Source organism: Microcaecilia unicolor, chromosome 1, assembly GCF_901765095.1.
Source record: "Microcaecilia unicolor chromosome 1, aMicUni1.1, whole genome shotgun sequence".
In the NCBI taxonomy this organism is placed as follows: domain Eukaryota; kingdom Metazoa; phylum Chordata; class Amphibia; order Gymnophiona; family Siphonopidae; genus Microcaecilia; species Microcaecilia unicolor.
In genome coordinates, this window is record NC_044031.1 from 684,396,769 (window position 1) to 684,422,619 (window position 25,851).

The window sequence follows — 25,851 nt, forward strand, 5'->3', positions numbered from 1 at the left end:
AACAGCCTCCCAGTTGAAGTGGTGGAGACGAAAACAGTATCTGAATTCAAGAGAGCTTCAGACAAGTATATAGAGTCTCTAAGGGACTGACATGGAAAGTAGATGAAATGAATGGGTAGACTGGATAGGCCATATAGTCTTTATCTTCCTGGTCAAAAGAAAAGCTAAAGAAACACTAGAATTCCCACCAGTCCCTCTTCCTCCCCTACACCAACTCATCCCAGTTTATCCCCACCTTCTCCCTCTAAGCCCATCTAAATACACTCAGTCTCCATTCCTTCCAGTCCAGTCTCAACCATGCATACTACCCCACACTTCCAGCCAACCAATCTTCAACATTCTCTCTTCCCTATCCAGCCCATCCATACCAAAAACATTCTCTTCTTCCAGATCCTCTCTCACTTCCCCCTTCACTCAATTTTATCTTCCTCATCTCCCCTTCTTACCCTATTTTCTCATTACTTTTTACTCCTTATCAATACTTTCACTTTTGTTTGGAGGTAGGGTGCATAAAATCGCCACTGTCAATTTTATCACATTTTGTTACAATTTACTGTATTGCGCAAACAAGGAGCAGGAGAGTGTGTGATGCTAAGCTCCAACACCTGGAGTAATGAAGGGAGAGCTACGCAATGCTTTTGTATTCTGCACTGGCAGCAACAACACTGGCTTTCTACAAGCAATAGATGCTGCAGCCTGCTTTCGTGCAGCGCATTGCTCATCCAACACCATTATCGATTACTATCAGCGAGTACACTACCTCCTGCATGTGGTAATTCTGGAGCCTTACAGTCAAGCTGTACCACAGAAAATGACACCTCAGGACATCGTCTTACCTCCGCACTAAAACTTTTAAATTCCAGTGACTCTGCTTTGCTGTCGTGCTATCGGCAGCTTCTGGCAAGTGTGGCCTTGATCGCATGTGACGCTTTAGAGGCCTTTTGATCCCACGGGGTGCACTAAAGCTATTTGAACCTGGCCTTCTGCACAATGCCTTCCGCATGAGCCAACTGAAGAGTCACTGATTAGTGTGATGAAAGCTGTTCCCGAAGCATGGAATACCTATTAGCTTCTTATAGTGATACGAGGGAATTTAATCTCTGAATAACAGTCAAGGCCCTGCTCCAGAAAACACCAGGCGGAAAGTCCGTTCTGCAGTACCCTGTTCTTGAGCTAACTGAAGAAACCTCCAGACTTAAGAACCTGTGTGCAACTGACAACCTCCTTCAACCTAGCTCAAAGTTCTGTTTTCCATTTTCTGAAGCTCTTTCTGGAGCTATATGATTGACACGGAGCTGTAACATGGTATAATGCTGTAAAGCGGCTACTCGCTTCATTTATGGAGATCATTTCTTTATTGTCTGGCATCACTACTATTTGAATTTAACGGCCCAGCAAGATCACTCATCTGTCGTCTGTGGTCTTCTGCAATTCCTCCTGCATGTGGCAGTTACAGGGCCTTTGATCTGTGCTACGCTTGATGTCATCTCAGTGTGATTCTTCCTGCCACACTAATCTGTTCTCATCCTAGACTTTAGATATCAATACTGGTGATCTCACTTATGAAAGAGAAGTGTCTTGATTCCTTGTGAAAGATGACTATGGAAAGAGATGCTCTTTCTGTACCCTGGAACTTTTTAACTTTTGCAACTGTGATCTGCTAACGGCAGTACATTACATTTCAGACTTGTATCCCACTCTAACCTCACAGTTCAGAGCAGGTTACAAAAATTAAGAAGCCAGGACAATCACTGGGAATTACAACAACTCAATCTATATAACATGACCAAAATATTAGCGTTCTTGTAGAACAAATCTTTTAAATAAACAAGTTTTAACCTTCCTTCTAAATGTCAAATAATGCAGAGCAACAGAAAAAAAAGCATCGCAAAGTTTTTCCAGATCCTTGCTGCTTGGAAGGCCAGTAGAGTTTCAAAGATCTTTAAATGCTTTTTACCCTTAACTGGGGGAAATGCAACTACTGTAAAAATACTAAGCCTTCGAATTCTGGAACCAACACAAACAAAAATGAGACAAAAAATAATCTGGAACAAGGCTTTGTAATGTTTTATATAAAAAACAAACATGTTATTCTGGCCTCAATTGGCAGCCAGTGTAACCTAATAAGGTGATATACATTCGCATTTAACATTAAATAAACCACTGTATTCTGCACCATTTGCAATCTCTTTAGCAGCTTCTTAGTACAACCCAGATATATCAGGTTACAGTAATCAAGACACGATAATACGAGCATGCGTTAAATGCTCGAAATTATGCCTATCAAAGTATTTTCTTATCATTCGCAACTTCCTCATCATAATAAAACACTTTTTGACTAGTGCATTTATCTGATCTTCCAATGACACCACATTGCCAATCTGAACTCCAAAAATTCTAATAATGTTTGAAATAGTAAAATCACATGAATTCACTGTAATCAATTTTGGAATGTTCTCTGGTTTTATATCAGTAGAGGTAAAGTTTCCTTAGCTTTCAGACCGAGACCTCTCTGAGTGATTACAATTTGACTAAAGGGCTCCTTTGAACTATATAAAAACTCTCCAGGTACTGTTTGACTGCTATCTTCTTTGAACCTACCTTTGAACTTTCAAAGTTATAGCTGTATTTTCATATCACTACTGTTTGTCTGGCAGAGAGTTCAAGAGCTTATCTATTCACTGAGGGAAAAAATATTTCCTCCTATTTGTTTTTAAATTATTTCCATGTACCTTCCCTCAAGTGTCACCTAATTTTTGTACTTTTGGAACGAATAAAAAAATTTGATTTACTTCTACTCCTTCTACGCTATGGCCTTGTCCTTCCTGAGTGCCCCTTTTGCTCCTTCATGATTTAACGGTTCCATGGATTCTCTCACAGGTTTTCTGCTTCTGATGTACCTGAAAAAATTGCCACTGTGAGTTTTAGCCTCTGCAGCAAGTTTCTCTTCATATTCTCTTTTAGCCTTCTTTATTAATGCTTTGCATCTCACTTGCCAGTGCTTATGTTTTTCTTATTTTCTTTGTTTGGGTCCTTTTTCCATTCTCTGAAGGACTATCTTTTGGCTGTAATGGCCTCTTTTACTTCACTTTTTAACCATGCTGCCTGACATTTTCCTCTTCTTTCCACATTTGCAACTACATAGAATGCATCTAGACTGGGCTTCCAAGATGGTATTTTTGAATAATGTCCATGCATGATTGAGTGTCCTAACCTTTGCAGCAGATCCTTTTAGTTTATTTTTAACCATTTTCCTCATTTTATTATAGTCGCCCTTTCAAAAATTAATTTATTTTGCGGATTCATCCCAGATAGCAGCTTAAACTTAATCATGCTATGATCACTGTTTCCCCGGGGACCCAATACCGCCACCTCTCACAATTTCACAATCGGCCAAACTAGGTTCCCTTTAGAACGAAGCCTCAAAGTATTAGGAGTTATACTTAACTAAAACCAAACATTTGATGACCAAATAGAAACAGTAATTAAAAAGGCTTTCAGGATGCTCTGAAACTAAGAAGAATCAGGAACTTCTTCCTAACCTCAACCTTCCGTCTTCTGGTCCAATCTCTGTATCCTGCATATAACAAATTAACACGTTGTTCTTATAGCCCGCAATAATTCAATGCAGATTATGTACAAAGAGAACTGGACAAATACAACAAAAAATTAATCAGCAAGCCTAATACATTCACCTTCTTCCATGGATCCTAAATAGATAAGTCATAAGCAATCATCTAAAACATGCATAATTTGATTATTAAAGGAGAAACATCTTTAATTTAGTTGCCTGATAAAAAAGCAGAAGTCTATGCATTTCTTTTTTACTTTACCACCTCACTGATGGAAAGGATAATAAATTGATAGATCTGGAAATACAAGTAGTATATGACAAAGCAAAACATCGAGTCAAATAAACAGGAGCTAGACCATAATCTTTTTGGTACCTGGGTGTCACCTATGTTTCTAGACAATCCCACGTTTCTGCTATTATTAAGAAGGGATTCTATTGGTTGCATTGTCTCTGATTTATCACACATTTTCTGGACTTTACTTCCCTTATACATGCTTTTATCTCACGTTTTGATTATTGCAATGCTGTCTTTTGTGGAATTTCATCTTCTGTTCTTTGTAGATTGCAAACTGTACATAACTCTGCAGCTTGTTTTTGTGGAAGGCTCGAAAAAATGATCACATCACTCCTCTCTTCCTCCAGTTGTACTGGCTCCCAGTACAATGTTTAAGATTTTATGTTTGACCCACAAAGCACTTCACCTTGGTACACCTGCTTATCTTGCCTCTGTGGAAAAACCCTACACTCCTTCTCATGCCCTTCGTTCACTTGATTTGCACCAGTTCGTTCTCTCTTCTCCCATGATTGACCATTATGAATCTACTCATTCCTCTGCTTTCCATTTTCTTACACCTTCATTGTGGAATACACTCCACCCTTATATTCGATCTGAGTTGTCATTTGGTAAATTTAAGATTTTGTTAAAAAATCTATTTTTTGACAGAGCTTTCAAGATTTCGCTGTGATGTTTCAAATATCATGGTGGTCTGTTTGTCTCAACAGTTCAACACATGTACCTAGACCTTTTGATTTCTATAGAGTATGTACTGAATATTTCTTGTTGATTGGTCTTTTACTTTCCTATTTTAATTTGGCATTCCTTTCCATTTTTATGCATTAATTTGTATTGTTTTAATTGTTAGCCACTATGACCTGCATGGGAGACTACCATGTGGGATGTGGGGTCATGAGAGAATACTGTGTGGAATATGATGTGGGGAGGCCATGAAAGAGACTACTGTGTGGGTTTCGGGTGGAAATGAGGGATTGAAAATGGCTACTCCTGTGAGTCCAGCATTTTTCTGTCTCTCCACCTCCCTCTCCCCTTCCCACTCACTCTCTATGGGTCCACTGAGTTTGTGGGTGGGAGGGACAGAGAAAGGCGGGGGGAGGGTAGTTGAGCTAGAATAGATACCTGACGTGTTGGAGGGTACAGGAACCAGATTATTGGGGAAGGGAGCATGTGAGATGCTGACTAACAGGTGAGACAGGGACATGGAGAAGAGATGGTGCAAGTGAAGGAGTATAGAGATAAGGACACATGGGAGTAATGCTATAGACAGGAGCACAGAGGGAAGATACTGAACAGGAGAGAAGTTCACAGAGGGAAGATGGATGGTGCACATAGAATGAGAAGAAATGTCAAATGGACAGGAGATCCTGAAAAGATAGTGATGAAAAACTGAGAAAAGTTGGAGAGAGACCATGGGACCAAAGTGAATGTGAAAAATATGCTCAAACAAAGATAGAAAAACATTTTTATTCTGAATGTATTGATATATTTCAATTTTGGGAAATGCACATTTCTAATATCTTTCATTCTAGTCCCTATGTCTCTAGTATTACTTTGAATGCAGGGTCTGACTTAAGGCTTTCATTTTTTTTTATTTGCCTAAGACCTCTATAGTGCTCTTGCTGCCTTGTTTTATATTTGTTGGGGGTCCAGAGATAAGTGTGGTATGATAGAGGAGTTATGTAAGTATTAGTACATTCTCACAACAGTTTTCTTCTGTTTCAATGTTGTGCTTACCCACTTCCCCTTTGTCTAATATTAAATTTTGTTTAAATTTGCTACTCAGTATGACATTTATGCCAATAATAGGGAAAATCAGGAGGGGGAGAAAACCTTTTTTACATCACTGTGTTTACTACTGGTTCCTACCTTTTTTTTTTTTTTTTTTTCATTTTCTGTGTTTAAACTGACGCTATAATAGTTTGTTGGATATCACCTAGGGTGATCCATAAGTACGCATAAATACATAAATTATAGTCGATCCAAATCTGGCGCCTAGATTTTTTGGCTGGCTCCTAGGTCCTAAGAATATTTGGCGAGGCCTGCTTTATAGCACTATGCAATATTACATAATTCAGCTAAAAACATCAAACATATAAACGGCGAGTGACCGAACTCACTCGCAAATGTGCAGTAAAGACCCTCTCTGTCCCGCCCCCGCGTCAACACGTGATGATGGGGGCGGGACAGAGAGGGTCTCTACTGCGCAAGGGGAGGGACGAAACCGCCATCGCTACCGCTTCCCCCCCCCCCCCCAAGGTCGCCACCGCCACCCACCCTTCACCCGGGCTCTCGCTCCGCTATAGAAACAGCGTCAACACAGCACACAGCTCAGCGGAGCTGCCGTCGGCCTTCCTTCCCTGCCTGTGTCCCGCCCTCGCCTACGAGGGCGGGACACAGGCAGAGAAGGAAGGCCGACAGCAACTCTTCTGAGCTGTGTGCTGCGTTCCTGCGCTGTTTCAATAGCGAAGTGAGGGCCCGGCCCGGGTGGAGGAGGGGTTGCGGCGGCGACTCTGGGGGGGGGGCCGTAGCGGTGACCTCGGAGGGGCAGCGGCGAGCTCGGCAGCGGGGGGGCCTTGCAGTGGCGAGGAGAAGGGGCCCTTTCAACCCCCCCCCCCCCGTCCTATACTAGCCCATTTTTACGGGCTCAACGGCTAGTCTATATAGAAAATTCAACTTTTTGTATTACCTACTATTGGGGTCATTTTATTAAGCTGCAGTAAAAAGTGGCCTTAGCAAGCCCTTAAGTGGGTTTTTCCTGCACATTAAGACCATTTTCACTGCAGCCGGAAAATGGCCAATCCTTTATTAAATGACCATGTTGCCATTAAGCCATAAAAATAAATTACTGTGTGAGCATTTACTGACACCTATTGTGTAGATGGTAAGGGCTCGCATGGTAATCCTTTGCTAACCAGTTAGTGCACTATAACATAGCTGCGTTGATAAGCTTAGGGTCACCCACTCTCTGCCCCGACACACCACCATGAAAAAAAATGCAAAAAGATTAGTGCCAAGATTAACACACACTAATTTGGAATTTACAGCAGGATGCCTGAGCATGCTCCTCAGTAAGCCATTTTAAGCTGCTATAAGAGCGAGCTAGTGTTCACTACAGCTTAGTACAAGGGCACAGATAGGTATTTGTGGCTATCCATTGGAAGCAAAAATACATAATCTTATTTCAATCATGTTATACTTAGAGTTGGATTACGAATAACCAACAGACAGACAACTAACGGTGCCAAATTATACAGACAATCATAAAACAGGGTCTTCTCACTGAACTCTAATCTCCAGTGTACACCCTGCCTTCCCCACTTTTCAATCTCCTTCAACTATGGGTGTCAATCGTAAATCAGGCACTAGTCATGGCTGAACCCAAGATGATAAACTGAGCAAATCCTTATGAGCACCTAGCAATTGTAACCACAGCTAATCCAATCAGCATATCTCATAGCTTAATTTCAAAATAATATCTTTCTGATAAACCAAATTTATATTGCCTTTCCTCCAAACTCAATGGAAGGCTCCAAAATCTCACCCAGGGGCTGATGCAGAAAGCATGGTTTTACTGTCTGATCAATGCAGAAAGGGCTTCAGCATGAGTGTTAACTTGAGCAGAAACTACAACCGCATACTGAATTAAAATGAGTGGTAATGGGATCCTTACAAATTCAATGGCATCCTTACAAATTCAACGGCAATGCAGGGGGAAAAAACAGTTTTAGATACACAGGCAATACAGAAAACTTTTCTCCAGATCTGGAGCAATGTAGAAGAGTTGGTGACTAGTGGTACTCCCATTCTCCCCTCAACCTGACCATCCTGCCCCAGACAAGTTTCTGCAATGACTCAACCTTCCTAACTCGATCCAACCACCCTTTCCTGTCCCCCTCTACCCGATATTTAAGGGAAAAAAATGTTCTCCTTTCTATTGCAAATTGGCTCCACCTAGTGCATCCCTGGATGCACCACGAAGGGCCAGGAGCCACCATTATTGAAGAATGCAACGCTGGAAGCATCCTGCTCATGTTAAAAGGTACAGTAATTTGCCTGCCCATTGCATATTAGCATGCCAGAGGAATATTTTTCATCTTAATTTCATAGTAGATCCAGCGTGCTGAACCAGCTGTATTGAATATCTTCCTGCATCACCTCCCCCCCCCCCCCCCCCCCACAAAGGAGAAAAATATAAAAGTCTGGCTTTTGATGATGATCCCCTTTGTGATACCTGTACAATGTGACCAAGTGCATAAAACTTCTGCAACCAGTAAAGTAAGATGTTTTGGGCAAAACTCTTGTGATACCCAGACTTGATCTAAATACAGAAATGCTGTGCAAGTTTCATAGAGAAGATTACATATAATCAAAATGGCTGCTGAGTAACGGGCTAAAAAACCGTTAGTTCCAGATAACATCGCAGAGTTGTAATATTGTCTGGCTGTATGCTGGCCCGATTCTGCGTGAACTGGTTTCGTTTGGTACCGCAGTGTTCTGCTTTTGTCCTTGGCGCCTGTTTCGGATCGGGGCTTCAAAGGGAGCGGATTTCCATCCTTGATCGTTGTGTCTGTGGTCCAGCTGCATGCTCGGTTACATCGATGTTCTGGTACTGGGAGCAGGGGTGTGGGGACTGTCTCCCCACAATGCCGGACGCTAGTGCGACTGTTGGTTGGCTCCTGTCTGATGTTTGTTTGACCCAGCTCTCCTTCGGCCTCTCCGTCAGACTGCTCCACTCCATGATGGTCTGCTGCGCAGCTTGTGGCTGGCTGTTGGGCATCGGAGCCTCCTTCGCGATGGGAAGATCTTTTGTGCATTGCTTCATCGTGTGGCCTTCTCGGCTTTGCTGCTGGACTGGGGTGTTAGTCTTCGGCGATGCTGGCTGCTGGTCTTCTCTTCTGCGGCTGTTTTGTGCCTGAAGAGTGCTGCATGTTGAAGGGGCCCTGTTTCCTCCTGGATCGCCAATTCTAGCCACTGCCTACCGCTCGCATTCCTGTCTTGTTCGCAGGCTCTGATTACCTGCCTTCAGTGTCTCAGCGAGTCAAGATCTGATTTTGGACTCCTTACTTTCTTTTCTTTTTGTTTTCTCTTCCTTGCCTACCTATTTGATTAAATATTGTAGTTATATTCTATATTCCCTTCCCTTCTTCCTCCCACTGTCATTGTAAATGTTTCATTAGTTCATTGTAAGCCGCTTAGGGGCTGCTTTATGTGGTAATAGGCGAGGCATAAATGATCTAAATAAATAAATATAAGTACATGAGTATTGCCATACTGGGAAAAACCAAAGGTCGATCAAGCCCAGCATCCTGTTTCAACAGTGGCCAATCCAGGTCACAAATACCTGGCAAGATCCCAAAAAAGTACAAAACATTTTATACTGCTTATCCCAGAAATAGTGGATTTTCCCCAAGTCCATTTAATAATGGTCTATGGATGTTTCCTTTAGGAAGCCGTCCAACCCTTTTTTAAACTCCGCTAAGGTAACTGCCTTTACCACGTTCTCTGGCAACGACTTCCAGAGTTTAATTACATGTTGAGTGAAGAAATATTTTCTCTGATTCGTTTTAAATTTACTACATTGTAGCTTCATCACATGCCCCCTAGTCCTAGTATTTTTGGAAAGCATAAACAGACGCTTCACATCTACCCGTTCAATTTCACTCATTATTTTATAGACCTCTATCATATCTCCCCTCAGCCGTCTTTTCTCCAAGCTTAAGAGCCCTAGCTGCTTTAGCCTTTCCTCATAGGGAAGTTGTCCCATCCCCTTTATCATTTTTGTCGCCCTTCTCTGCACCTCTTCTAATTCCACTATATCTTTTTTGAGATGTGGCAACCAGAATTGAAACACAATATTCAAGGTGCGGTCGCACCATGGAGGGATACAAAGGCATTATAACATCCTCATTTTTGTTTTCCATTCTTTTCCTAATAATACCTAACATTCTATTTGCTTTCTTAGCTGCTGCAGCACATTGAGCAGAAGGTTTCAACGTATCATCAACGACGACACCGAGACTCCTTCCTTGGTCTGTGACTCCTAACATGGAACCTTGCATGACATAGCTATAATTCGGGTTCCTCTTTCCACATGCATCACTTTGCACTTGCTCACATTAAACGTCATCTGCCATTTAGACGCCCAGTCTCCCAGTCTCGTAAAGCCCTCTTGTAATTTTTCACAATCCTCCCACGATTTAATGACATACGTTTCTTAAGAAGATAATTTCATAGACTGTAGCAGCACAACTTAACAATCACTTATTTGGCAAACTCATATTCAGTCTTCCTCAAATTAATTTCACCTACCATCTTACTCAGACTTGTCCAAAGTTCGGTACTCAAGGGCTGCAGAAACAGGCCAGATTTTCAGGATATTCCTAATGAATATGCACAAAACAGATTTGCATAATATTGATTCAGTGAGCATGCAAACCTCATCCATATTTATTTGGGATATTCTGAAAACCAGACTTGTTTGCAGCCCTCAAGATCTCAGCTTGGACAAACCCGGTATTAATGTGGTGATCCTGCATTAGCAGTTTTATAATTACCTTCTATTTTATTTATTTATTGTTACATTTGTACCCCGCGCTTTCCCACTCATGGCAGGCTCAATGCGGCTTACATGGGGCAATGGAGGGTTAAGTGACTTGCCCAGAGTCACAAGGAGCTGCCTGTGCCTGAAGTGGGAATCTAACTCAGTTCCCCAGGACCAAAGTCCACCACCCTAACCACTAGGCCACTCCTCCAACAATTTTAAGCAGGGGGCTCAAAATTGTACTCCATATGTTAGAATATTGTGCAGTGATAAAAGATGGTCATAACTTTAAACCCATGACAAGTCTGGTGGCAACAGTCAGGTTATTTTGTTCAACTCACTTGGATCACACCTTTCCAATGTTAACAAATATAAATGCCATACAACTCCTTCCAAGCAACAACAGAACAGCAGCAATATAGTCAAAGAACACAAACTCTGAACACAAGGTTTACTTACCTGCACTGCTAAGCTGTTTATAAAATCTGTATTCTAAATGAAGCTGTGGTGCACGAGATTTCACTGGTTCCTGAAGGCATAAGGAGAAATAATGAAACATCAAAAACAAAACAAACTGCTTCTGATCTTTTTCTTTCAAATTCTGCCCCTATCAAAATGAAAACGGTTTCTGCTGTAGTTAATTTCCAGTTTCAAAAATACACTGAATTGAAAGGAAACAGTACTATTCTTGTGTTTTCTTATCATGCCCTACCTAAGCATTTTGAGGATACCATACCTGCACCAGAAAACTAAGGGCCCTGTTTACTAAGCAGTGCTAGAGGCACGTTAGTGCTTTTAGCGCGAGCTGTGTAGGCGCCCACAATATTCCTATGGGCACCTACACAGCGCAAGCTAATTTTGTGCACGCGCTAAAAACGCTAGCGCACCTTAGTAAACAGAGCCCTAAATCTACTATTTGTTTTTATACATGTTCTATCTTTTAGATTTATGTGAATGACTTGAGAAGAACAGGAGCAAGGTGGAAGTAATACTCATGTCTACCAGAATACCAAAGAGTTAGAAGATTGAAAAGTACAGTAAAGCTGAGCTACAAGAACAGGGACGCTACACAAAGAAATTGTATTGTTTCCATGATATAGATCGTTATTAATTTCACAAGAACTATTTGCCTCTATTTATGATGTTCTTTTTTTGTCATACGTTTTAAAATTCCCAGTAATGTTGCAGCTTCATGTTTTCTTATGTTTAATATTAGAAAAAAATCTGAACTTTTATAAACTTTGTTTTAAATTTAGGCCTACGATTATAAAATTTGGCTCCTTCAGAACTCTGGATGTTATAAGGGCTTCACTGTATGTATTCCAGCATGTGGGTTGGCTTTCCTTCCACAGTGGAATTTGGAAAGATTTTTTTTTTGTTTATATTATGTGTTTATTAAAACCAAAACAGCACACCATAAAAGATATCAAATACTGTCAAATTTCTACATTTTGTCATGTTATCATAATATTCGCCTTGCTGTTCCTTTTTACAGATTTTGCCCTGCTCACCCAATTGTTGATGAACCACATGCAGTACATCCATAATGCATACTATCTGACATATAAAGCTAAATCCTGGAGATCACATGGTACCATGAAGAGGAGCAGATGCCGAGTTGTGGAGCTGCTAAACCTCCCTCTAAATCAGGCTTTTAATCTCCCAGATAACATTCATGCACTAAAGCAACTTGATATCATTCCAGAAAAGACTAGTTTACTACTAGGAGATTTTTGAACCACTGTGATGGCACTGGAAAACAAAATGGCGGATGTCCAGCCCTCAGAATCCCTCAATCTGCTCCATCCGGGCAGCAGAAATCACTATGGAAATAATGACAGCTGTGGAAGCAGCCCAGGACAAAAAGCTCCTGCCCATGAGTACTTTGATAGTATTGGAATGGAGTTTGTTCATCAGTCCCAGCTTGTCAGTGACCTGAAGGATCGAGTTGGGGAAGTGGAACAGCAGAGAGACCAGATAGCAAAAAAAACTGACAACAGCTAAAACTAACCTGTACAATCTCAAGAATCACTCAAAAAGGAATAACCTAAGGCTGACAGACCTATCAGACTTGCTAGTGGAGAGTGAACTGGTAGGCTTCCTTGAGGCACGGCTGGTGTGGTCTCCAGCTTGGCACACACTTGGAACCGCTTCACGTGGCATGTGCTTACCATGTGGGCCCACTGAGGCAAAATGGCAACAGATCATATGCGGTCATCCTAAAAATTCTCAGCTATGGCCATAAACAAGCTATTTTGAGCAAAATCCGCTTGGGAAACTACCTCAATCATGAAAAGAATCCTCTGCTTTCTAGATTATTCAGCCTGAGTTGTTACTGTCAGAAGGGCATTTGCCTCCCATCTGGGTTGCATTGTTTGATAAAAAGCTAAAAAACTTACTTTATCATATCCTGCTGAGCTATGGGTAAATCATGATGGCATACAGAAATGCTTTGAGGACATTTCAGAGGTGAAGAGGTTTCTGGAAACCTCTTTAGAGTCCCTGTGTGCCTGATCTCCGATGTGTTCTTCATGAATGAAAAACCACTAAACTATATATGCATACTTTGAGGAATTGCTTGAGACTACTCACATGTTCAGCTTCTCAAGTTGGGCATGCAAAATTACACTATCGGGCTCATTTTCAAAGCACTTAGCCTCCCAAAGTTCCATAGAAACCTATGGAACTTAGCCTCCCAAAGTGCTTTGAAAATATGCCTCTATGTCACCAAAGTTTGGTTCTTGGTTATGCCTTTTGGATGTTTGTCTGGTTTTGTGCACAGTGGTTGATTGAACTGCAGCGTGCAAGAAGCCACTACTCCTTACCTACACATACAGCTGGAGCCTCCACCTAGGTGGGTAGATCCAACTGAACCGGGGGGGGGGGGGGGGGGGAGGGGGACTGATGCACGCAAGAGAATCCAACATGGTGGATATGTGCTGAATGTCATCTTTCCTGCTCTTACCTTTGTGGAGTGTGTTCTTTTTCCTTTATAAGAGCAACTGTAAAGGAAAGAATCTAGTGTGCCCATCTTCCCGAGTAGCTCCTCTTGCATTGGGCACGATGGATACCTATGTAAGCAGACCAGAAGTTTAGGTATGTGGGTCTGTTGGAAGCCTTCTGGAGAGACATCAAGAGATGGGAGAGCTGAAGGTCCTCCCTTGGACTTGATGTCATCTTGCTTCAGCCTTGAGCATAGACCTCACTGGATCCGGCAACCATTGTGCTTTTGAAGAAGCTGGGAGTGCATCGATGAGTAAATATGCAGGTGACCTGCACATTCTCAGTAGAACACTCTATACAGCTCTAGAGCTTTGTAAATGCTCTGTAGGTCGACACCTACTCATGAGGCTCTTGGCCTGCTTGCCCTCTGAGAAAATATACAGTCTTCTGAGATTGCACTCACATGGTGGATTCAAGTCTAGATAGTGATTGTCAAATATGTGTCTTGGTATGACTGTGCTATTTGTTAGCTTGTTGGGGTGAATGTAAAAACTGAAGAGTCAAAACAATGGAACTCTTTTCTAATTTGATTTTAGTCTGTACATCGCTGACCTGTTTGTTCATATAAAGTAATATAGGAAGTTTTTAATAAACTGTAAACAGTACTTAATTGCTGTATAAGTTACTTTTCTCTCGCATTATGGGACAATTTTAATAATGTTATGGCATATATTGGCTAGTTGCTTGTCATTCTTTAGTTATGCTGATTTTTTTGTCCATATCCATAACACCCAACATAAGAATGTGCAATTGATTATAACCTGAAGAGATCTACCAGTTTTGTAATAATGAATTTTCTCACCAACATTGATCTTATAGATAAGATTTTTGAAATTAATATACTTTATGTTTCAACGGTTTTTATTGAAAACAGTGTACATTTTTGTCAACATCAAATATTCAATATGTACAACCAGTCATGTAATTCCTTTCTAATCAACCATCAAACAAATTGGGCCTACTGTTTTCACTTTTTATTCCGTTTCTCCAATCCCCCCTCCCTTTCCCTGTTTCCCCTACCCCCTAACATCCCCCCCCCCCTGTTAACCCACCTATTCTCTCCCTCCCCCCCGGAAAACTCACAATCATTTTAAAGAGGAACTGACCCACCCACAACTTCAATATAGTGTCTACAGCACATTAAGCACAAAACTCTTACCCTTAGCTGATAGGGTATCTATATATTTTCCCCAGATCTTCAAAAACTGATTCTTTCGTTTTGGGGATCCTCTGGCTTCTCTTGCCTCCCACATCAGAAGCTGGTGCACCATATTCCGCCAGTGCCAAAATTCTGGTACAGCCTCCGAAGTCCAATTTTGAAGTATACATTTCTTTGCCAGAAGACATCCCTTACGAAAAAATAGTGTTTCCTCTGAGGTATTCCCCTCTAAATGATCCATAGATATCCAGTAACATCTGTGAGGGGGTTCCTATTATTTCACAAGACAGCAGGTTTGACAGATAGTTGGCCACTCTGGACCAGAAGCCCTGTATGGCTTCACAGCTCCAAAATGCGTGGTAGAATGTGTTTTCTGCGATTTTGCATCGCAAGCATATTGCATTTTGTGTTCCCCCAAATTTTGCTAGTTGAACTTGTGTGAAGTAGGCTCTATGAAGTACCCGAAATGCACATTCCCGATATTGGGCTCCACTAACTAAGTTTGCAATACCCTTCACTTGTCTGTTAATGTCCCAGTTGGGGAGGGCTATTCCCAAATCTTTCTCCCACCGTTCTTTAACTATTTTCAAGTCTTTATTCATCCCCACTGACCCTAATGCCTTATACACTTCAGAGACTGATGGTTCAGTATCCGAAATTTCCTCAAAGAATTCTTTCAACTTGGACCCTGATTTTTGTCTCAATTTCTCCCCATCTAAAGAATGTATAAAATGTTTCAGCTGGCAATAAGCAAAAGTGTCCCCCCATTGCATCGGCTCATTACCCAGTATTTGTTCTCGCGGTTGTATCTGCCCCTCAACTCCCATTATGTCTTCCAAATACATTATTCCTCTTTCCTCCCATCTTTTAAATACTGGATTCTCCAAGCCTGACACAAATTTAGGGTTCCCCCGAATGGTCATTAATTTCGTGACTTCAGTATCCACTTCCAGACATTTTCCCAAAAACTGCCACGCCTCACGCAGTGGCGTCAACAACAAACTTCGACTTAGATATCTAGGGATCAAAGCTCTCTCCACTTGCAACAATGACACCAAACGATATGGAGCATAGAATGCCTCTTCCATCTCTAGGGGGGTGTAATTATTCGATTCAAAAAGCCAATCTCTAATATGTCTCAGTAAACATGCCATATTATATAGTTTCACATTAGGCAAGCCTAGTCCCCCCTGTGACCAGCCCCCCCATAGCAGCTGGAATTTCATTTTCGCCTTTTTGTTCGCCCAGCAAAATCTCATTACCAGTCTGTAAAACTTCGTCAGATCTTTGTTCAGCAGCCTAAGGGGAAGGGTTTGCATGACGTATAGCCAGCGAGGAAGAATTACCATACGTATAAGCCCCAAACGACCTATCAAAGAGAGTGGCAATGCTTCCCATTTTTCCAGCTGTTGTTTAGTTTGTGCCAGAAGTTGTTTTATATTAAGTTTATAAAGGTCCCTAGTCTTCGTTGATAGCAAGATTCCTAAATAGCGGAAGTGTCCCCTTGCCCACCGCAACGGAAAGATCCCTGGCCAGTTTCTATTCATCTCTTCGTCAGCAGCCAGTGCCTCTGACTTTTCCAGATTTAACGAGACCAGAGAAATCCCCAAATTCTTGAAATGCTTCTAATAGAGCTGGTAACGATGTCTCTGGTCTCGTGATCACAACTAACAAGTCATCAGCAAAGGCTGCCAATTTGAATTTTACAGTACCCAAGGTTACACCATGAATTTCTACATTGGAATATACCTCTCATCAGTGGGTCCAAATACAATGCAAACAATAACGGTGACAAGGGGCAACCTTGACGAGTTCCTCTCTCTATCCTCACATTTTCTGAACAATTACCGTTCACCATCACTCTCGCTTTTGGTGAGGTGTAAAGAGATTTAACCGCTCCCAAAAACCATCCATCAAATCCATATTTTCCCATTACTGTGAACAGAAACTCCCATTTCACACGGTCAAAGGCCTTTTCTGCATCAAAGCTTACTATGAGTGCTGATCTATTTGCCCTACCAATCTGTTCCAAAGAGATTAGAATCTGCCTGAGATTCTTAGATACAGCTCGGCCCTTAACAAAACCCACCTGTGCTTCATGCACCAGTCTTGGCAACACCCGACTCATTCTGTTTGCCAGTATCTTTGCAAAAATTTTTACTTCACAGTTTAATAGTGATATGGGTCTATAAGACTCAGGTAAAGTCACATCTCTCTTGGGTTTCGGGATTAATATGATACGAGCTATATTCAGTTGGTCTGGCAGTGACCCCTTCTCCACCCATTCATTATATGCTTCCACCATTGGTGGCAGAATGGTCTCTCCCATCAATTTATAAAACTCTATCTTCAAACCATCCGGTCCAGGAGTTTTCCCTGATTGACTACTTCCAATGGCCCATCCCACCTCATCACTAGATATAGGGGCATTGAGCTGGTCTCTCTCCCCATCAGTCAGTCTCGGAGAATCCAGATTGTCCAAATATAAAGTACTGTCAAGGCCTGAATTATCCCTTTCTGCATATAATTGCTGATAGAAGTTTTGGAAAATATCTCGGATTTCCGCGTCTGAATGGCATAGTTTACCTGTCTGATCTTTCAAAGCTGCTACTATGTGGGTAGCCTGTTTCCGAGCTATAAGTCGCGCCATCATCTTCCCACCCTTGCCCCCAAATTTGTATAATTGAAATTTATAGTAGGTTTGTGATTTCACCTCACGTTCATGGATCAGCGTGTTTAGCGTTACCTGTGCCCCTAGGAGCTCCTTTCTAGTATGAACGTTTGGAGTTTCACCAAGTCTTTTCCGTAAGGTACGGATCTGGGCCTCTAATCTCAAAATTTCTTTGTCCCTAGCTTTTTTAAAATGACTGACATAGCTGATCATTTCTCCTCTCATGACAGCCTTGGCTGCTTCCCAATACGAGGAGGCACTTGAAATTAATATACTTTATTGCTATAAACAAGTCACATATAAAGATTTTGGTTCTGTGCCATACTGTCTGGGATCAAACATCATGAAAATATTTGATTTCCTGAAATGATGACAGTGGAGTCAAAACCAAATCCATAGTCTATGAAACTGCATACAGTAAACATTTTTATCTACTACTACTTAACATTTCTAAAGCACTACTAGGGTTACGCAGCGCTGTACAATTTAACATAGAAGGACAATCCCTGCTCAAAGAGCTTACAATCTAAAAGACGCATGGGCAGTCAGACCGATAGGAGCAGTCAAATTGGGCAGTCTGGAATTCCTGAAAGGTAAGAGTTAGGTGCCGAATGCAGCATTGAAGAGGTGGGCTTTAAGCAAAGTCTTGAAGATGGGCAAGGAGGGGGCTTGGCGTAAGGACTCGGGGAGGTTGTTCCAAGCATAGGGTGAGGCGAGACAGAATGAGAGGAGCCTGGAGTTGGCGGTGGTGGAGAAGGGTAATGAGAGGAGGGATTTGTCCTGTGAACTGAGGTTTCGGGCTGGAACGTAAGGGGAGATGAGGGTAGAGAGGTAGTGAGGGGCAGCAGACTGAGTGCACTTGTAAGTAAGAAGGAGAAGCTTGAACTGAATTTATCTACAAACATTAGGAGGCCAGGTAGGGAGTAGTAAGTTTACCAAGTAATTGCATATACAGTGTTTTGCAAAACTTCATACCCTTTTACATAGAGGGAACAATCATGGAAATATGCAAAAAGAAATTACAAATAATCAAAAATTCTTGGATTTAATAAATTTTCAAATCCTTTAAATATAACAAATCCAATTAGCCCCATTTTCAAAAATTGCCTAAACAAGCCCATAATAATTTAAAGAAACTACATGTGTCCAATCTTAGTAGTTGACCTGATTTGAATACAACTTATTCTATTAAATGAAATTTGAAGCAAGAGTCTAAACATGTCAAAACATTGACCTGCTGAAGGAACTCCAGAATAAAGATTGGGTCATGACCATAGTAAAAAGCTCAGTGTGTTTTAATATTCCTTGGGGCACTTTCAGGTCCATCATTGTCAAGTGGAAAGAGTTTGTACCACCAAGAAACTGTCTCAGTCAGGTTATCCTTTAGTTATCCTTTCAAGTCAGTAGCTATAAAAGTTAAGAAAACTGCTCAAGAAGGTCAAAATGAGGCCTAAGACTACTTTAAAAGAATTACAGAGGTCTCTGGCCAAGACTGTTAAACAATTAACATGCTCCCCAATTTCATAGGCACGAATTTGATAGGAGGGTGAAAAGAAAGAAGCCACTGCTGATGAAAATCTATACAATGCACTATATAATATCTGAAAAGAAACAAACACTTAGGGGACAGTGCATGCATATGAGAAAAGGTTTTGTGGTCTGATGAGGCCAAAGTGGAAGTTTTGGGTCTCAATATTAAGCAATGTCTTGTATAAACAAAGAATATCACCCTAACACAATCCCTAGAGTAAAACATGGTCATGGCCATGGCACCATTAGTTTATACAGATGCACTGCAGAAGTGAGAACAGGAAGGCTTGTGAAAATAGAGAAATCTTAGAGAGAAACTTGTTCCATTCTGCCAGACACTTGGGACTGGGGCCAAGATTCACCTTTCAGAAGAACAATAATCCTTAGCACAAAGCAAACGTTAACTACAGAGTACTCAGCAAGAATAAAATGAATCCCTCAAGCAGCCCAGTCAAAGCCCAGACCTAAATCTAATTAAATATTTGCAGCAAGACTTGAAAACTGCAATTTATTGGATAACCCCCAATAGCGTATTGTGTTCAAGAAAGCATCCTCCGCTAGGCTTCATTTTCCTGGATCCATGGAATTCCTGCTGAGGTAATCCGCCCAGATATTTTGGCCTCAGTCAAATGTGCCACCAAGATGTCCTCCAGATTTTCCTCCGCTCAATGTGTCAAAAAGCTGCACTTCTGCCATTTGCAGGTTTCTGGTTCCTCCTTGTTTCTCAACATAGGCTACTGCCGTTGTATTGTCAGAATCCTTACTGTTTGGTCTTGAAATTGCTGACAAAACTCCACAAGACCTAAAAGAATCACCTGAATTTTCAGACTGTTGATTGACTACTGAGGACCAACTGACCTTGTGCCTATTTGCTGAGACAATGTGCCTATCAACCTGTGGAGACTTGCATCTTTTGTCACAAAGATCCTATTTTGGGCTTCCAGCAGACACCAGTTTGAGACCGATCTCTGGTACTAGTGGTAGTATAGATGGAGCGCTTGACTGTGGAGACCACAGAGAAAAGAAACCTCTGCAAAGGTCTCATGCATCCTGGCGCACAGCCCTAAGGTCGCATCCATTGATCTCAACATTTGAAGGTAGTGCCAAACAGTTGGTTTGCATAGAGAGAAAAGGTGCCCTAGGCCAGTGCCTCACCTGGTCCATAGTTTGAGCTGGCCCTGTGTATTTGGGGTACTATTCAGGGGGCCGAATCTAATACGAATATAAATCTTCAGTACAGCAGCTCTAGTGCAGATAAGCTTCCATTAAGTCTAAATTGAGAAACTCCTTGCTGCATCGCCACAATTACCAATCTTAACGTTTCCATTCAAAAACTTGGAACTTTGAGAAAATTTGCTGACCACTTGAGATCAAGAATCTGATGGAAAGTGTCATATTTTTTTGCAGTATAAAGTCGCCTTCAAGTATGTCACCCTCGATCCAGCATCTTCCTCCTCCCCCTGACCACCTCATGATGCTACTACTTGGGATTATGCCAGGTACTTCTGACCTGGAATGACCACTGATGGGAACAAGATACTAGGCTAGATCGATCATCTGTCTGCCTCAGTATGACTATTCTTATGTTCTTATACATTGGAAGGGCCTACCTTTGATTTGGTTTAGCTGGAGAGGTTAATGCCTGTGCTGAGCAGTGAGGAAGTTGGAGGCATGCTTGTGAACTGAGCATGTGCGGAAGCGCCATGCCAGTGGATGAAGAACACTGCTGACTTCCATGCTTATGAAAGCCTAGGGTTCTGTAGAACCTAGTTTGAGAATCACATCTCCAGATTCCTCACTGCTGCCCTCCTTTCTATGCCTGCAGTACAGTATCAGGCTATAGTTGTGGTAGCTCCTCTTCTCTCTCTGGAAAACAGTCACTTCTCTTCTGTATATGGTGGCTAGGGCTACCCTGAGCCTCAGCAGCCACATTCATTTTTTTTTTGGCCCAGTGACACAGGATAGGTGTCAGGTCAAAGTTTAGGTATCCAGAATTTTTCTGTAGTTGATAAAGACCTAAAGCATCATATTGTGGCTGTTGATGGAATTTTAGAATTCACAAGACAAACATTCACATAGAATCTACACCACAAATTAATAAAAAAAGAAATAAATTTAAATAGAGGTTAGAAGAGAAATTGAAAAATGTACAAGTAGGTCCATAAGTAGGTCAAGAGATTTCCGAAGAGAACATAAATCCAGATTAACACAGTTTTAAAGAGAAGCTCATAAAGAGGGACTATCAATTTGACTATCAAATTCTGCATCAAAAGCTGTATATCTGAACCCAATGAATCACTATGGCTATGGCCAAACAGAAGTTTTAGATCAACAGGACAGAAAATGAGTTAATACTTCAGAGGCATTTCTCTCTACTAAAGGCAAAGAAGATAAAATCATAACTATCAGTTTACACTTCAATAGGGCAGTGCCTTTGAAACAGCCCTACAATTAAAATAGAAAACAAAATTATTAAAAACAGAAAATGAGGGGGTCACGTGATGATTGGGTAGTGAACGGATGCCCACGAGAGGAGCTCCTGAATGGATCCCTATTTATTCTCTATTTAACACTCTTTTGCGGCATGAGATCTGGATAGAAACGCTAAGGTAGTCTTCAACTTTCCTTGCCTTCCTTTTTGCTAAATGGAAACAAGACGATAGAGCTTTGTATGGCGGAAAAGACACCGCGCACTGTGAAAGAGCAGAACCGGCAAGCAGAAAACAAGATGGTGCCGGAACCATTGATAGCCATGGTCATGCTGCAGGAGGAGACGGTTCGGGAACTCACCCGAAGTGTTGCTGCAATCCTTAAAGATAAGCTATCAAAGCTCCAATCATCAGTAGACGATATTAAGACATGTTTGGATTCTCAAGAAGCTCGATTGCAGTAAGTGGAAGACAGTGTGGCCCATGCAGAGGACTGGTTGGCCTCAGCTGAAAATCAGCTGCGAGTGCTTAAGGAAGAAAATAAGACTCTTACCAACCGCCTTGAAGATCAAGAAAACAGAGCCAGACGAAATTATATCAGGTTGGTGGTAGTCCCAGAATCAGTTAAAGACAGCGAACTCCCTGCTTTATTAGGAAGATGGCTCCTGGAGCAGCTGGGGTTCCCGACTGCGGCCCTCCCTATCAAGGTAGAGCAAGCGCATTGGCTGGGAGGAACTGTGTTACCAGAGGGCCGACTACGTACGGTGATAGCCCGGGTCCTGAACTCCGCAGATAAGGCTCAAATCATGGTGCTTTATAGGCAACAAATGGGACCTGTGCTATGAAGGCAAACCCCTGCGGATCTTTCAGGATTATTCCAACCTTGGTGGCAGGAAAGCAGAAAGCATTGGCCCCTCACTGCATGACTCTTTTCAAACGAGGCATGCAATTCTCACTGCAATACCCGGCAAGAGTCCGCTTGCACTATCAAAACAAGCAGCTCTTTTTTGAGGAACCTAAGAAACTGCAGGACTTTATAGAATCGCTGGCCTTTCAGACAGGTTTATTGAGTAACTTAGCCATCGTGAGCGACTAAGGAGCCAGAAGGCCTGGTTACACTTGCTGGCTGCTTTGTGGTTTACCACCCGCATCTATTTCTGGCCATATTTGACTGGATTTTCACATCATTCGGGTTGTTGGCCCAGGATAGAGGTCTCTCCTAGCGAGGGCTCGGGACCTTGGACTCTCATATCAGCTGAGTAACATGATATGTGCAGGTAGCCGCAGAGCCCGAGGGCCTGTTCTGAGACTTGGGCTACCTCATGGCTCGCCCATTGCACTAAACTAAGGTACAATAAGCCTCTTTAGACGTTATTTGTTACTTAAATGCCGTTGCTTTTAATGATGTTTGCATGCCGCTTGGGAGTTATATGGGTGTGTTGCTACAGTAGTTCGATGGGACTGGGAGGGGGCTCCACTCTAAGTAGACATCGGGAAATATGGTTGCTTCTGTTGGGGGAGCTTTACTTTATGTTATCATATGTAATTGTATGCTTGTTATAACGGTTGGAACATAATGTATGCCTGTCTCCTTCCCCTCAATAAAGATATTTACAAAAAAAAAAAAAATAGAAAAGGAGGACTTAGCCACATGACTGGGTGCTACATTCAATTATGCAGACAATCTGGTTCAGTTTTTAGGCTTAACTTCTGCCTCCGATCAGCTAGGGATAAACATGCTGCAGAAGCAGTGTTCACAGCTCCCAGAGGAGAGGTAAACTCAACCATCACATTACTAACATTTATTTGCCAGGCTCAAGGTGCATGAATCTGCAGTTACAGAGGGAGTTACACTGTGTGTGTGTCTCAGAGACTATCATTGCAATGGCTGAGCATACAGATGAGTGAAATAATGGATGAAAACCCCAGGCAGTTGTAAATGTAATCTTATGGTACCAGAGCCCAATATAGGCAGGTTTCAATTGAGCACGATGCAATCGCTGGTGGATAGTTATAACAGCATGACTATGCTATTCTGGTGTTCTTGGTTATCAACACAGTGCACACCAGGATAGAGGAACTTTGACAAGAAAATACTTAATTATAACCAAAAATAAAAATAAAACAGTATGAAAGAACTAATGCAGGACTGGTAATCATATGTATAATATTAAAGATTTTATCATTAGATTATCTGTGCATAGAAAACCATAGGCACATGTGTAAACTGAATACATTATATATCAAGAACAACCAACACTGGGACATTTGTGCAAATATCTACCGGTTCTATTAACATTATAAAACTATACACTCCATTCTAAGTACATATCAGTTTCAATAACTTAACTCAAATATAAGAAATACAAAGGGAAGAGCCTGGGCTTATGTAAAACTGGTGGTATTACTAGTTTAAAAACCTTAATGGACTATGTTAACATATTCCAGTAATGGAGAGCATTACAGTCCGACTTCATGCAATCACATTTACGGTCATTACTACACAATTGCATCACTGAAAGTAAAAGCAGATGAGAAAAGCTGATACAGACAACTTCTGTGGTGTGTTAACAGAAGAGTGCATTATGTGGGTGTATCCCTTGTACTATGTTTGCTTCCAACATTAGCGAAAATCAGAAAAAGGGTGAGGTGAAGAGAGTTTTGTCAGCATCAAACAAAATGAGTTACTTCAACTTCTGTATGGCACTTTTTGAATTTCTTTCTCAAGGCCCAACTTCCACTGACAATGATTCTTAGTCACAAAGCATTAACAGTAAATATGAAAATGAAATAAATCAAAAGGAAAGATTCTGTAAGAAATTATCCTACTCACCAGTTTGATTGCTACATATTCATTGGTGTAGAGGTTTTTGCCTATGGGGAGAAACAAAAAACAAAGAAAGCAAGCACTTAGAGTGTCTTCTACAAACTATTAACCCTGCACAGTAAAGAATATTGTGAAAAGGTAAGCATGCAGCAAGATCATAACTAGGGGTATTAGAACATTTGCAGTGCCAAAAGGTACATCAAGGGCATCAACTAAGTTGACCAAGAAAAATAAATCAAGAAAGTAGCACATATGAGTTTATCTTGTTGGGCAGACTGGATGGACCGTACAGGTCTTTATCTGCCGTCATCTACCATGTTACTAAATTAGGGTTACCATATGGCTCCAGAAAAAGGAGGACGGATTGAGCCAGCCGGGTTTTAATTCCATTGCTTTCCAAGCAATGGAAGTAAAACCCGGCTGGCTCAATTACTTCCATTGAAAGCAATGGAAGTAAAACCCGGCTGGCTCAACCCGTACAGGAATTAGCAGTGTTGTTCAAAGTACTAGGTCAAAGTACTTAAGCAAAAATAAAAATAAGTGTATATTTTAATACTCAAGTAAAAAGTACAGTGAAAAACACATTACAAATTTACTTAATTTAAAAAAAAATGTTATTGCCTATTATAATACCTGTCCAACATGGGTTTTGTTTGGGGGATGTCTGTTTCAGTTAAGAAAGATATGAGGTTGCTGGGAGTAATACTGGACAGTAGACTTACTATTAAATCCGAAGATGGTAAGCTAGTTCAGATAGCATTCAAGTATATTGTCCACCTATGATTTTAGAAGTGTGGTTCAAAGTATGATATTGGCTCAACTGGACTACTTCAATGCCTTATATCTTGGGATAGTGTCCTCAAGTATTAGGACATTGCAAGTGGTCCAGAATGTGGCTGTTTGGGTCACTGTAGGTTTGTTAAAATTTTTGTGTGTGACACAAATTCATAAGCAACTGCGTTGGTTACCCATAGTTCAAAGAACTCCGTTTAAGATACTAACGTTTATTCAGAATTTATTCCAATGCTTCTTTTTATTTTAAACAATTTTTGCATGTTTACCATCCAAAAAGGACATTGAGGTCTGAAAATGATATGCGGCTTTCTCTGGATATAATGGTATTAGCATGGCATGCTGATACAAGAGCATCTGCTTTTGTTGTGGCAGGAATTCCATTATGGAATGCGCTTTCTGGTCAACTTTGTCTCTGTGCTAATATTTCACAGTTTAATAACCTTTTGAAGATGCAACTTTTTGTGACAGCCTTTTTTTGGATTATATAAGGAAATGACATATTGCTGATGAGCAGTAATGCATTGAAGAGTGGTTTTAATGAAACGGCGGAGGTGGTCCCTCTTCACAAAAGTGGTGATAGGGAAGAAGCTGGAAACTACAGGCTGGTAAGCCTCACTTCAATTATTGGAAAAGTAATGGAAGCGATGCTGAAGGAAAGGATAGTGAATTTCCTGGAAGCAAATAAGTTGCAAGATCCGAGACAACATGGTTTTACCAAAGGGAAATTGTGCCAAACGAATCTAATTGAATTCGTTGACTGGGTGACTGGAGAATTAAATCAAGGACGTGCTATGGATGTAATCTACTTAGATTTCAGCAAAGCTTTTGACACGGTTCCCCACAGGAGGCTCTTGAATAAACTAGATGAGCTGAAGATAAGACCCGAAGTGGTGAACTGGATTAGGAACTGGTTGAAGGGCAGACGCCAGAGGGTGGGGGTAAATGGAGTTCGCTCGGAGGAGAGAAAGGTGAGTAGTGGAGTGCCTCAGGGATCGGTGCTGGGGCCGATTCTATTCAATATATTTGT

The 25,851-nt window shown here is 41.4% G+C and overlaps 1 protein-coding gene across 4 annotated transcripts in view; it reads right to left on the reverse strand.

Moving 5' to 3' along the window:
• CSNK1G1 (casein kinase 1 gamma 1) overlaps window positions 1-25,851 on the reverse strand; it is a 424,976-nt gene that overhangs the window by 223,017 nt on the left and 176,108 nt on the right. For all 4 annotated transcript variants that reach the window (XM_030188070.1, XM_030188057.1, XM_030188077.1 and 1 more), the window contains 2 exons: window positions 24,036-24,076; window positions 10,870-10,939 (listed from right to left, as the gene is read on the reverse strand). In XM_030188070.1, the coding sequence (XP_030043930.1) occupies window positions 10,870-10,939; window positions 24,036-24,076 (111 nt within the window). The remainder of the gene's footprint in view (window positions 1-10,869; window positions 10,940-24,035; window positions 24,077-25,851) is intronic.